At 42.2% G+C, this 15,190-nt stretch overlaps 1 protein-coding gene across 1 annotated transcript in view; it reads right to left on the bottom strand.

The window, feature by feature from the left end:
* Micu1 (mitochondrial calcium uptake 1) overlaps nucleotides 1-15,190 on the bottom strand; it is a 145,745-nt gene that overhangs the window by 14,603 nt on the left and 115,952 nt on the right. The window contains exon 10 of the mRNA XM_051186738.1: nucleotides 7,022-7,130. Within this exon, the coding sequence (XP_051042695.1) occupies nucleotides 7,022-7,130 (109 nt within the window). The remainder of the gene's footprint in view (nucleotides 1-7,021; nucleotides 7,131-15,190) is intronic.

The raw sequence follows: 15,190 nt of genomic DNA, 5'->3' as shown, positions 1-15,190 counted from the left end.
TAGTGGTCTCCCAGTGAATCATACTCCTGGCATTTCTTTATGGAACTGTCATGGTAGGGTGGGTTGTTTCTGGTCACTGTCCCTTTAGTAAGTGTGAAGACAAACACAGGGACCAGATGAAGTTATAGTGTGAGTCTAGCATGCCCATGTAGCACCATCTCTTGCCATTCACCAGAGGTCTGGAAATAATAATTAAAACCAGATCTTACAAAGATATTACACTCTAGAACCAGAAACCTAAGGTTTTAAGAACTTGGATGATTTGTTCAGCATCACCTTAAGGTCCCCTATCCCCAGTAATGGTGTGGACTAGACCCCAGGGACTAGTGAAACTCTAGTCAGTGAGCTAAGTCCCCATCTCTACTAATGAGGAAAAAGAACTCAACCTCAGGCTTGAGCAGAAAAGCAGAATTTATGCTTAGCATGATTTCTTGTATAGTTATCTTTCAGCTTGTCAGATATCAGAGCAGTACCCACAAATGCAATAAGTCATTGGCACACCAGTGAGCAGAGGTGGTGACAAGGACTCAGATCACAGGAGACTGGGGAATCTGTGCCTGTGGGCTGGGATGTGACTCAGTTGATAAAGTGCTTGCCTAGCATTCACGAAACCTTGAGTTCTATCCCGGCACCATATAAAACTAGGTGTGGTGGCACACCCCTGACACCCCAGCACTTGGCAGGTCTGGGGAAGATCAGAAATGCAAGGTCATTCTTCTTGACTACATAAAGTGTTTGAGGTTAGTCTGGGCTATGTGAGACTAAGGATTAAAACAAATCCTGCTTATATGTTCTTTATCGGATCCGTATTAGATGTTGACAGTGTCAGTTTAGCATGGATATACTTTTAGCTGTAATCTACCAACTGTCCTGTGGGCCTGCAACTTTTCCTGGTACATGCCTGTAGTCATTGATAATGTTAGAAAGATGAGGGACACTGATGTGTCAACTAAGGTTTTCCTTGGTGAGATATGAAGTTAGACTAGATCACTCCAGGACTCTACCACTGAGTACTAAAGATGCCAGAGAGTATCTAAGTAGGGGAACCTGCTCCTGAACAGGGCAACTACAGGGAGAAATGCTAAATTCTACCCTTAGGAGAAGGACATCACTCCAAAAAGGCCACAGCAAAAGGGCTTACTTCTTACCCTAAAGATGGCTGACCTATTTGGAAGGCTGAGGCACAAGGACTGTCATGAATATGAGGCTGTTCTGGATTAGAGAACAAGACCTAGTTTTACTATTGCCCCAATATATTTGCTTAGCCAAGGCAACGGGGGAGAAATAGCAGAGAGCTTGTCTTCTGGCGGTTACAACAAAGCATGGCTCCAATTGGTGTACTTGCACTGTTCTCTGGACTGTGCATCAGCAGACTCCAATTGAATCTTGAAATATACTGAGAGGCAAGATGATGGTACGTAGACTTTGGGATTAAGGAGATGTGAATTTAAATCCTGACTCTACCAGTGCTTAGCTGGGTAGCTATGAGCAAGATACTCCCTTTTCTTTTTCTACTGTTTTTTTTTTTTTTTTGAGCCAGGGTTTCTCTGTGTGGCTTTGGAGCCTGTCCTGGCTAGGCTGGCCAGACTAGGCTGGCCTTGAACTCACAGAGATCCACTTGCATCATCTGCCACCCGAGTCCTGGATTAAAGGCGTGCGCCACCTCCGCCTTTTCTATTCCTGTACACTCAAATGCTTTAGGGATTAGAGAAAAAATGCACACAACATTATGGCTGTCATGAAGGCTGCTATGAAATGACAGCTGCTCTGGAGTTCCTGATGTGCAGTGGCGTCAGTGGGTGTGAAAGGGCAAAACCACAGCATGCTTCGCTGTCAGGAGAGACACCAGCACATCTGTCTAATACGTCTGTTCTGAATGTGAGTGCTGGTTATGAGCTAGAAATTGTTTACTCTACCAGTAATTTCTCACTCCCCCAACTAATCAGTAGCAATCTGCATGCGAAAAGATTGAGGTGTTTACTCTAAATACATTAGAGTCAGAGAATCTGAAGGCCCATGGGTTTTTAGAGGCTATCCTTGTGACCCAAGTCACTTCAGACACAAAAGAAACTGGAATTATTTGATAATGAGAATGGTACTTCAAGTCACTTTGGGGCTGCCAAGAGCATCTGGCCCGAGTTATGCCACAGATTTAATATTTATTCTCATGTCCTACAGAGTGATGTAGAAAAACACACCTTTAATCCTGGTACTCAGGAGGCAGAGACAGATCAAGCTCTGAGAGTTCCAGGCCAGCCTGGTTTATAGAGTTCTAGGCCTCCCAGGGCTATGCAACAAAACCCTGTCCCAAAATAGAAAGGTGAAGAAAAATTAAAGACAACTGTTTTAAATGAGAACCTTCAATCTAAGTAGCTGTGTGCAAGAGTCTGAGTAATAAAGTCAGTAACATTACTTTTGATTATTCTCATGTACTACAGTCAGTGTACATGAGGGACATACTAGACCCACACAATTACCAAATCTAATATCCTGAGGTGCCTTCCACCAGGGCCCCTGGACCTGGATCTTTTCCTCTCCCTGCAGAAACAGACATGCTTTGAGATTTAGAGGCCATAGCTCATTCTTGAGCTCCAGCTCGAATTGAGCTAGCTCATCACAGGAAGGCACTGGGTTGCACTCAATTTCCCATTACCTTCTTCAGCAGATCACTTACATAATTTAGACAGCCAATCAGAGGCAATGCATTTGATTTTATGTGTATGAATGAGCAACAGAGTTGGCTGCACTTCAGTGCTAAATGAGAGATGACATACAGTAGAACCTACAGTTATTCATGGAGGCTATGTCTTCAGGTGGTCAGAATCCACCCGAGACACTTCATTCTTATCTGAGTTACTATGGCATGGTCTACACAAGCCAAACAAAACAAAACAAAATGAAACAAAGCAGAACTCCCTTCCAAACCAACTTCCCCCTCCCAAGTGAAATTTACAATATTATGCCTGGGTCACATTCTGCCTGTCTGGACCTCTTGAACTGTTCAGAGGAGCATTAGTTTCTAAAGTACTAAAGGTATTCTGGAGCAAATCAAGTCTGGCAACTGCATCCCTCCTTTGGGGATTAGTAATGGACATTAGCATATTAAAAGCCAGCAGGAATAATGCTTTGGGAGAGAAATCCTGTGCAATGCTGGCATTTTCCAAACTTATTTAGACCACGGAGCACTTTTCTCCGCAACCCTAGGGAGGACTCATTAACTTATTGATCATAATGCTACCTGGGGAAACTGCTCAATTCTGTTTCAGGGTTGGTTTGAGAGCTCTAAACTAGCCAAGGAAGAAAGGTGCCAGGGCCTCGGAACAATGCCAGTGTCTGAAGGTCTTAACCTTTCTAGAAAGAAGACAGCTAAGACTGAGAAGAGGCAGACAGCAGGCCTGCTTTGGCCCTGCTTTGTTCCTTCGCACCCACAGCATTGAATTAATTACTTTTTAAATTATTTTATTTTATACATTCCAGGGACTCTATTCTTAAGTCTCCACATCTCACACTAACTAGAATGCCTGTACACTCATCTTGCCCCAACTCCTGTGAGCTTCTTCAGGGTAGAACCCCATGCTTAGCACAGTACCTGAATAAACGCATGCACAGCATAACACTGTGTTCATGATACCAACTTTGGAACAGGACCTTGAGTAAATGTGCAAAGTAACAGTGTTCTGTGTGGATTTGTCCCTATGATACCCTATGAGTTAGGTATCTTTATCCTTACTTTAAAAATACAGGAGCCCAATGCCACCCAGCATCAGCCAAGATAAACTCAGGTAGTACGACATCAGTGCCTGTGTTCTTTAGAGACAGCTTCCTGAAGCCCAGGCTGACTCCAAACTAATTATGTAATCAAGGTTGACTTTGAAATTTTGATCCTGTCTCTATTCCTAAATGCTGGGATAACATTCATGGGTTACCATGTGGTACTAGGGACCAAACCCAGAAGCTCTGTGTATGATAGGCAAGAACTCTACCAACTGAGCCAAACTCCCAGCCTCGACCCTGTGTTCTTAACCACCACACTGTTCTTCCTTTCTTCTGGGGTTCATTACACAGTTCTGTGGCAAGAGGAGGAAAGGCCTATAATTCATACAGACCTATTCTGTGTATGGAGAGAGAAGAAAAGACCTGTAATTGCTGTATGTAGACTTTCTCTATCTCAGATGTTGCTCTAGGTATAGAGAATACACAGAAAGACATAAGAATTTAGTATGAATGGCAGTCAACATAGCAATGTGCAAACCTCCACACAAACTAAATGACAGATGCTATTATAAAGAATAGAATGGCTAGGCAGTTGTGGCACACACCTTTTATTCCAGCACTTGGGAGGCAGAGGCAGTCAAATCTCTGAGTTCAAGGCCAGCCTGGTCTATAGATTAAGTTCCAGGGCAGCCAGGTCTACTCAGAAAAAGCCTGTCTGGGGAAAAAAAAAAAAAAAAAAAACCTGAAAAATAGGATGGTATGATGCAACGTATTGGAGCCAGTTGAGGATGGGTATGGTCTTTGTGGTTCTGAGGCTCTTGAGATAACATTATCCTGGATTACCAGCTGGGCTCTGAGACTTCATAAGACCAAGTAGGTGCAGACACTTAGGGATATAGAGGGGAAGGCCACATAGGGACAGGACAGAGATGGAGCACCTATAGCCACCAGAAGCTGAGGAAGCAAGGAAGGATGCTCCTCTAGAACCTTTGGAGGGAGCATGACCTGATCAACATCTTAATTTCATGTACCATGACTTTTAAACCCAACCGTGAGGAAGCAGATTTCTGTTGTTTTCAATCAAATTTGTGGCAATTTTTTGTAGTGATCCTGGGAGACAAGTGAATGTCATTTATTCTGTTACTTGGTATGAAGCTAGGCCCTATCTCCTTGATATCTATCAATGTACACTCAGGGGATCTTATGTAAAACATATAAAACAAACCAAGACATCAAAGTAAATGGCACAGCACCACAGGCCTCAAAGCTAACTGTACTTCTGCCTGTCAGGCATGGCTGTGCAATTTGTACCCTGCCTCTAGATGCAAGCATTTTAGCACATAGGGGCCCAGCATCTTACTCAGTAAACGGCCCAAAGTCATTTGAAAGAAACTCCCTACTACCTTTTTAATCACTAGGTTGCATTTTTCTTCGTTACCACTACCCTGAATCATTTTATTTTGTACACCCTATAATTTTAACACAGATAGTGATTTATCGCAAACCATTTCCTTTAAGTGGTTCCATTGGCTTTAGTTTGAGGAGGAAGAAAAAAACCTAGAGGCATTTATTAATTCTATTTTTGTAACTTTAAATATTATGTTTTTGGATTTGCACATGCTATCTAATCCTTTCCTGTGAGACAGCAACCCAGCCAAAGCTATTCTAGAAAAAGGACTTGGTAATATGTCCCCATGACATCCACATCATGTTTCCCCAAAAGAGGACAAAGATGAGAGGAGGCATTGTTTTAAGCAAACAAGTGCTATTTTAAAAAATTATATGGATAGATTAAAAGAAAAGACACCCAGATTGGAAATGAAAGAAGTAAAATGAGTTCTGGCTGCAAGGAGAGTCATCTCATTTGCTTTTCTAGTGTTGATAAAGATTGCATGTCAGAGGGGTTCAACATGATGTTTTGACATGTGATGAATGCACCGTGACGTATTATAGCAATTGGCCTAACTAGTGTTTCTTTGCTTTTCTCCTTTTCCTTTTTCCATAGGGCCTTGCTATATAGCTCAGAGTGGTCATGAATTCATGACCCTCCTGCCTCAGCCTACTGAGTACTGAGTAGGGGTGTGTGTGTGTGTGTGTGTGTGTGTGTGTGTGTGTGTACATATACATATTTGTCATCAGCTTTCAGCATCTCTCTTAGTGAATCAGAGCATGTGATGTAGCCTTGGTAACTGCAGTTACTATGCAGCAATCAGCTCCTAAGATGAGCTCAACCCATACAACTTAAGCTTTGGACCGTCTGACAGTCTTCCCATTTACCCCACTCCTGGACTCTGTAGGAACTGCCATTCTACTTCATTTCTATGAGTTTGGTTAGTTTTCTGGTTTCATATATAAGTTGGTGCCATGATTTTGCATAAAAAAAGTGACAGAATCCACTGAAAAGTGCTGTGTCTAAAAGCATAGTTGGTGCTTTGGATGGCTGTGAGAGGATGCATGGCAGCCTCCAGAACATTCTCCCACAGCCTGAAAATGAAGAGTTTATCACACTACAAACAGTGACAAAAGAATTCTAAGCCCAGATAAGTATCTGAATATTCAAGAGATGAAAAGCACCCAAAATGGTAACTAGCTGGGTAAATTTAAAAGACTTAGTTTTGGTGTCTATCTGTCCGTCCATTCTTCCGTCTGTCCTTCCTTCCTCGCTTCCTTCCTGGCTGTCGTGGAACTCACTCTGAAGACCAGGCTGGCCTTGAACTCACAGAGATCCACCTGTCTCTGCCTTCCAAGTGCTGGGATTAAAGGCTTGTGCCACCAAGCCTGGCTCTTCTTATTTCTTAAAATAACTGAAAGCAAAGACATTAAGCAGACCACTCCTTCATCAAAGACCAACCACCTAACGACTCTGGGTTCTTGTTACACATGTCCTGACTCTGCCTTGGAGGAGAGTGGTTGTGAAGCTCTGCCTTGCTTCATGCCTGTTTCCAGACCAGTCACTGTGACAATCTGCACTGTCTGCTGCACCATCAAATGCATGTGCTGAGCTTGGTGTCTTTGGGTAAAATGCAAGGTTCAGTTAAGGTCAACACAAGAGATAAAACCACCAGGCGGTGGTGGCTAACACCTTTAATCAATCCTAGCATTCATGAGGCAGAGACAGGCAGATCTCTGTGAGTTGGAGGCCAGCCTGGTCTACAGAAAAAATCCTGTCTCAAAAAATCAAAAGTCAAAACATAAATAAATAAACAAGAACAAACCAAAGGACAATGCCAAGAAAACACGACATTTTAAGGAGAGGCATTCATTAAAGGCTTACACCTTCAAGAAGGAAGCTTCTGGGTTTCATTACCTTTATCAAGGGATGCTCCAGCCATGTGGTAAAAGCTCAAAGCAGTGTCCACGTCATTAATGTTCTTCAGGAAAGTGAAGAAGTTCTCTACTTCCTGGAAAGTCAGACCCTGAAAGAGGAGCGGCAGCAAGGTAAGGCAGAGCCCATAGCAAAGAGCAAAGCCAGAGACCTGGCAGGAACACACTCCCCCATCCTACAGATGGTGAACCCATCAATCAAGGGACGACAACTATGTACACAACAGGAAAACCCTAGAGCTGTGGTTCTCAACCTTTTTAATGCTGCTACTCTTGCTTACAGTTCTTCATGTTGTGGTGACCACAACCATAACATTATTCATTGCTGTTTCATAACTGTAATTTTGCTACTGTTATGAATCGTAAGTATCTGACACTCAAGATATCTGATATGTGATCCCTGTGAAAGGGTCCTTCAGCACCCAAAGTGGTCACAACCCACAGGTTGAGAACGACTGCTTTAGAGTATTACCCTGAGGACAGCAACCTGGTACTGATTCCCTCACATATAGACTCTAACATAAAGCTGCTTACTATGATGGCTGGGCATCCTTGAAAATGCTTAGCTGTGTTTTCCAGTTAGTCACATGGTCTACTGTACTCCCTCAGTGGGGTGTGGCCTGTTCACCTGTTGCAGATCTTAAGAAGTGAAATTAGAGTCAGGACTTCCACTAACAGACTGCTCACAGGCCTTTTAGGCTTAAGGTAGTAAGTGAATCACAAAGTCAGGGACATACAAGAGGTAGGTGTCAGCACTTAGCCAATCCCCAGCATTGACCAGGAAGGCTGTTCATCACCTCCATTTAAAAAGCTCCAGGTGAAATGATGCACCATGGGGCCTTCACCACATTCTGTGAATGGAGGTGTTCTTTCCAGAAGCTGGTCAAAGCTTTGCCCATCTTAACTCCACTTTCTATGACAACTTAAGAAGCTATTTACATCAGGGCCACCTGCAGCTCCTTCCAGGGGGAAAATTTCCTATTTATTTCCCTACTTCTCACACATCCACATCACACTGTGACCACAATGAAGGCAAAGCAGAACACTGGGGTTCTCAACCTGAGGGTTGTGACCCCCATAGGGATCACATATCAGATATTCATACTATCATTCATAAAAGCAGCAAAATTAGTTATTAAGTATCAATGAAATAGTTTTATTGTTGGGGATCACCATGATATGAGGAACTGTATTGAAAGGTCACAGAATTAGGAAGGTTGAGAACCACTGCCTTAGTCTATTTTTGAGCATTATAAGTGGAATTAAGTAGTATGCATTTTGTTATGTATAGCTTCTCCTTAAGGTCTGCTCCATGCTTTTTATTGTAGTTTATTTTTATTGTATCAAGTCTTATGTAAACATATCAATTTGTTTTTCTTTTTAAAAGGACCCCCTATGCATCTGTAATTTATTAGCATGTATGTGTTTGAGAGGGGGCTGTCCATCCAGAGGTCAGAGGACAACCTTGTGGAGTCAGTTGTCTCCTTCTACCTGCATGGGGTTCCTGGGATCCAATTCAGGTCACCAGGTAGTGGGTGCCTTTACCCACTGAACCATCTTGCTGGCCCTCACAAACTGAGTTCTTGTTTAAAAAAAAAAAATGGGTGATTTTCAGTTTTAGAGAGTTATAAACAAAAGTGCACCTGTATTCAAGTATTCAGCTAGACACTTATGGAGTCCCTACCTCTACGTATCAAGTGGCATAATTTTTGTAGACCCTAACTTCAAGTAATTTTCTTGGCCTCGACGTGGTCAGGAGTTGGGGCTGACCCCTAATCTGGCTGCTACAGTATGCTGGTTGATATAAGATTTGCCTAGCATCCACCTTGTAGATGAGTGTGTCACTGGAGTAGAGGTAAGGGTTCCACAGTATCACTGTATCTGCACTAGAGATATACACTGACACCATCTCCCTTTTTCCGTCAAAAGACTACACAAAAATGGAAGCAATATAAGTGTCCACTGAGGGCTGAAGCAGTAAACAAAACAAAGAACCCAGATCTGCCTCACCCTCTTTCTCCAGGCCATGGTGGTGCATGTCTGTATCCCTACACTCCAGAGTCTGAGGCAGGAGAATTCTGAGTTTGATGCTTGCCTGGGCTACACGGTGAGACCTTGTTTTGAAAACAAAACAACAAAATAAAGGGCATGAGGGAAGGATTTTTTTGTTTAACTGCACTTATATGAGATACTTGGGATAGTCAAATTTATAGAGATGGAATGTAGGCTGGTGGTTACCATAGTGAATGTGGAGTTACTGTTTAATGAGTAGTTTTGGTTTGGGAAGGTGAACACAGTTCTGGAGATGGTGCTGATGGTTGCCTTATAGTGGGGCTACACTTACAACCACTGAACTACACAATTTAAAATGTTTAAAATGGCAACCTCTGTGTACATCCGGAGACATATACAAAATGCACTAAAGCTTTACGGCATTATAGAGATTAAGAAATGGATTCCTCTGGGAAGAGCCGGTGGGGAACAGCAGACAGTATTCTTACTCTTCTTCCTTTTCAAAACAGCTTTCTAATGCGGAGAGGGATGGCCCAGTAGTTAAGAGCACTGGCTGCCCTTGCATAGGACCCAGATTCAGTTCTCAGCACCCACACAGTGGCTTACAACTGTCTGTAACTCCAGTTCCAGGGGATCTTAAAACACAACTTTAAGCAGGGCGTGGTGGCACATGCCTTTAAGCTCAGCACTTTGAGGCTCTGAGGTAATTAGATTTTTCTTTTTTCTTATTACCTCACCCTGAAAGTAGATCTCTGTGAGTTCCAGGACACCAGTTACAGAAAACAATACATAAACATAAAAACAACAAAACCTCTGAGTTTTGCTTATTAATTATTGTGTGTATATGCATGTGGGCATGTACCATGATGTGTTCGGAGGCCAGGAGAGAGCTTCCAGGAGTTGGCCCTCTTCTTCCCTCTTACTGAGCTTGCTTACTTTACTCTCTTGCTTCTGCTGCTCCAGGCATTTCAGCACATCTGCCCTGAGAGCCTCCAGGCAATTCTCCTGTCTTATCTCCCATTGCTATATCCAAGTGCTCAGATTACAGATCTGTGCTATCACATCTGGCTCTCTTTACCTGGATTCCTGGGATTGAACTCAGGCCATGATGCTTACGTGGCAAGCACTTTTAGCTGCTGAGCTATTATGACAGCCCTACATTCTTATTCTTTTTTTGTTGGGCTGCCACTGGGCTGCGTCCTCGGCCGCAGACTGGAAAGGGTTTTAAGGACTAAAGGCTGACCTAAAACAAAGAGGATATTGCAGAGAAAATACTTTCTAGTTTGATAAAGAATTCTTAATGTTTGTTGATTAAGTTTTCTGGTGAAACATCAGATGCTACAGTCCAAGACCAACCAGACTTCTCATGCTGAGCTTATGGGAGGACAGAGAGGGAGAGGGGAAGGGAGAGGGGAGAGAGGACAGAGAGAGGGAGGGAGGAAGGACAACCTGCATCAAGTGCCTATTCATCATGATTTAGATAAACAGTAGGGCACAAATCATCTGGTGACACCATTAAATCTAATATATAATGCTCTGTCTTTATTATACAGATACAATAAAGAATATTTATTGAGTGCTTATTTGCCACCCAGCACTCTGCCAAGAACAGCAAGAGAAATAAAACTACACTGGACATAGGCCTTGATGTTATGGAGCTTATGATTTACATAGGCCTCCTAGAGAAAAAGATGATATCAACTACAAAATTTTTATTTTTCCCAGTAACTGCTCACACAAATGCATGCACATGCGCGCATGCACACACACACACACACACACACACACACACACACACACACACACAGAGTCATGAGCTTTGTGAATATAAAGTAGAAGCTGAGGGCTATGTTTATCATGATCTAAGTTGTTCAAATAGGAAGATTCAAGCTCAAGTATGATCTACTGTTCTGAAAGGACATGATGTCAACAGCAGTCAGGAGGGAGTGTCTTCCCTTGAGTCTGATGTCAGTAGAGTTTTCTAGACAAGTCAACTGGAGGTAGAAAATCAAGAGTTCTAGAAAACTATTCTGTAAACTAGTTAACTAGTGACCTTAGGGAAAATAGACTTACATAAAAGCTAGGCTACTCAAAAAAGAAGGTAAAATTAACAGTAGCTTGTGGAAGCAGAAGCAATTTTCTAGGCACTCTAACCATGCATTCAACACCAGGGAGTTGTTAACAAGGAGAATTGTCTTCGGAAAGTAAAAGCAATCAACAAAAACTTTATAAGACGACAGTGGATATTTTTATGGCTGAGTGAGGCAAGAGTTCTGACATAACACAGCAAGGTACAATTTAAACCAAAAAAAAAAAACAACCCTGTATCAGAACTCATCAAAACTGAGAGTAAATTGTAAGTGAGAAGATAAAGGAAAACATTTGGAAATCACTTTTTTGATAAGAACTTATAGCCAGAACTGTAAGAGTATAAAGAACTCATACAACTCAACATCGAAAAGACTAACGTTGTGGTCTAATAAAAGATATGGTAGTGAGATGTAGCTTAGAGGTCTAGCACTAGTCCTATGTTTATACAAGGCGCTGGATTTGACCTCAGCACCATAAACAAACAAACAAATGAATAAATACTCAAGAGATATTTTACTAAACGAGATACATGACTAAATGATGAACACATTGAAAAAATACAAATTGAAACTATAATGATATCTACTAAAATGGCTGATAAAAAGACTGAGCAAGCATTGGAGAGTGCAGAGAAACGGAATTCTCATACACATGTAGAAAAGTAAAATGGCCATTTTGGAAAACAATTTGGGTGTCTTTAATTTTTTTTTTCCTTTTTTGGAGACAGGGTCTCTACATAGCTCTGACTGTCCTGGACATCACACTGTACATCAAACTGGCCTCAAATACACAGAGATTCTCCTGCCTCACCTTCCCAAGTGCCAGGATTAAAGCTATTCACCACCATGACCAGCCTAGTTTGCATGACTCAGCTATCTCCCTCTTAGGAGTCTTCTAAAAAATAAAAATAAAAAACATAGGTCCTGGTGCTAGAGAGATGGCTCAGTGTTAGGAGCACTGGTTGTTTTTCCAGAGGACCCAGGTTCAATTCCCAACACTCACAGGATAGCTTACAAACATTTGTAACTCCAGTCCCAGGGGATCTGATGCCCTCTTCTGGCCCTTGCAGGCACCAGACACACTCATATTTTACACACACATATGCCAGCAAAACGCCCATGCACACAACATAATAATAATTAAAAAAAATTAAAGGACTACAACAACAAAGCAGGTCCATGTAAAAATTTGCATGTAAACATTGAGACCATCAATATTCCTAATGGCCTGAGATGGAAGGGATTCATTCAGTTGTTTCCTTGATGGTGAATGGGTGAAGAAAATATGAATGATAGAATATTATTTCCTACTCAGCAATACAAAGCAAACGACAATTAATATGTGCATCAGTACAGATAAATCTCCAAAGCTTTATGCAAAGTAGAAGACAGAGGAGAAAGCCTACCCTGTGATGTTGTATTTATCATGAAATGCTCAGAAAAGGTAAACTATCTGGAGGGTGGATTTATGGGAGTAGGGCAGAGATGTGCACTGACTGGAAACTAACACGAGGGACCTTTTGGGGTGATGGAAATATTTTCATACTAGATGGCAGAGATGTTGCATAACTGCATGTACTAAGAACCACTGAACTGGACATTTAAAATGATGACTTTTATGGTTTGTAAATTATACCTTGTAAAAGTTGTTTAAAAAATTAAAATGCAGGGCTGGTGAGATGACTAAATGGATCAAGGTCCTTGCTGGCAAGCCTGAGTTCTATCCTTGTACTCTACATGGTAGAAGGAGAGCACATGCTCCTTGAAGTTGTCCTCTGACCTCCATACACATGCTGTAGATGATATACTCTCTTCTCCCCCAATTAAAAAAAAAAAAAAGGTAAATAAAGTTTTGCCAGGCATGGTGGAGCACACAGGAGGCAGAGGCAGGCAGACCTTTATGAGTTCAAGGCCAGCCTGGTCTACAGAGTGAGTTCCAGGACAACCAGAGGTACATTGAAAAATCCTGTCTTGAAGAAACCAAAGCAAACACAGCTGAAGTAGGCAAGAATGACAGTGAGGAGAACCTGGCTTCCTCTGGAGTCAGCTGTCGACTCAGACATTCAGCATCAATCACCAGGGGCCACAGATAAACATCCTCACAGACAAATCCTTTGCCCTGACTTAAATCAGACAGCAAATTCATCTGCAGGGAGTTAGTCTGATTACACAAGTTTCTCTTGTGGCTCACTGTGTCTTTTTCTTTCTTATAACACGGCTGTCATCCATCTTGTCATGCAGTCTCTGTTCAGTCTCCTGCTTCATACAATACCCTCCTTTCAGAAACTCTAGACTTGTCTTCAACTGCAGCCTGGCAGCAGGGGAAATTACATATCTCTGTTACTTACGTTTCCATAAGTATCTAATCTTCTTGAAACATTACTTTCTTCATATCTTCATCTTTCCCTGCTTTAAAATGTCAGTGATTTTCTGTTGTCAGGCAGACACGCTCCCAGACTGCTTGGCTACAGACTTATGGTCCTCTACCATCTGCTCCAATAAAGGATCTTTCAACTTCCCTGAGAACCTTCGGCTGGGACCTGGTGACGGGGTTGTTCTGTCTCCCAAACCTTTGCTTATTCCTAGCTCATAGGAAAAAAAGCAGCAACAACAACTGTGAGTGGTGGCACATGCCGGAAATCCCAGCACTTGGAGGCTGAGGCAGGAGGATTGAGAGGTTGAGGCTAGTACAGACTACATGATTAATTCCTTGCCAAAATCTAAAAACAAAACTATGACCATGTTTTGTCGTTAGGAAGGTTATGGAATCTTCTTGCCTTTGGATATTGGTGCTGCTTCCTAAGACAGTGCATGACTTCTGTTTAATAGCTATCGCTCTTAAGAATACTTAAAAAAAAAATCTGAACATTAGTTCTGTCTACCAGGCTAGAATGTGATAACTGGGCACAAGAGTGGTGAATGTCTGTAGCACACAGAAAGTGGTCACTACCACACCCTGCTATTGCTGTCTTCTCTCCACTGGGACCCCTGAAAATGTAGCTCTGTCCCAAGTTCATCTCTTCTGCATCATTTCTGACCAGAAAACACTGACTGATGAGACCCTTAGTAGCTTGACAGGTTCACATCCCTTACCTCATCTGTACCAAGGTGCAGCTTCCAAACCTACATCATTTCAAAGGGCATTTACAACACAGTCAAGCTCACTGGAACTGGGCTGTCATGGGGGTGGCTAACTCTGGGGCTGGGATCACCTGGGGATTCTGGGGACTCTGAAGAACAGCCCCTTTCTAACGCAGTTCCTGGCTTTGCCCTCTTAGACACCAAGGAGTTCTCTTGTCTAGTGGTAGCCATTCTCATCCTTTTCACACGCGAACAAGCTGTCCCATTTCTATTCCTCAACAGTTCCCCAGGTCTCATCTGTTCTTTATATTCCTTTTCCTGGACCTCTCCAGGAAGTGTGGGAAAGTGGTTGTCTCAGAGTTTGACAGAGATGAATTAATACTGTATTAATGTTAAAAAAAAAAAAAAAAAAAAAGAGAAAGCAGTAGCTGGTGGGTAGTCATTTGTAAACTACTAGGCTTATCACCACACTACTAGTACTAATGAATTTACTTTCTTAAACTCTAAAAGGGATTCCTTCTTCTTTGGGTGGGATCTTGATGGGGAGGAAATGGGGTAAAGCCTGGGAAAAAAGAAATAAGGGAGTTTAAGAAACACATGCCTGGACCTACCACTGAACTTCTTACTAAATTGGCTTGAAGAAGGTCTTGCCATTTTATTTTCTTTAAGATTTATTTATTTTTATGTCATGGGCATGAGTGTTGGTATATATGTATGTGTACCATGTGCATGTCTAGCACCTGTGGAAACCAGAAGAGGGCATCAGATTCCCTGGAACTAGAGTTCCAGATGGCTGTGGGCCACCATGTGGGTGCCGAGCCATCTCTCTAGCCGTTATATTTTCAAGTTAACAAATCCAAATGGAATAAAGGAAGTGCTTAGAAATAGATGGAGATTTCTTCTTAATGGGAAATGGTTCTGGAGAGATGGACTGATAATATTAGGAGTAAAGGCCCTTTATTAACTCT

Source organism: Phodopus roborovskii, unplaced genomic scaffold (assembly GCF_943737965.1).
Source record: "Phodopus roborovskii unplaced genomic scaffold, PHOROB, whole genome shotgun sequence".
NCBI classification, from domain to species: Eukaryota; Metazoa; Chordata; class Mammalia; order Rodentia; family Cricetidae; genus Phodopus; species Phodopus roborovskii.
The sequence above is the reverse complement of the archived record's forward strand: the minus strand, read 5'-3'. Positions and strand labels throughout refer to the sequence as shown.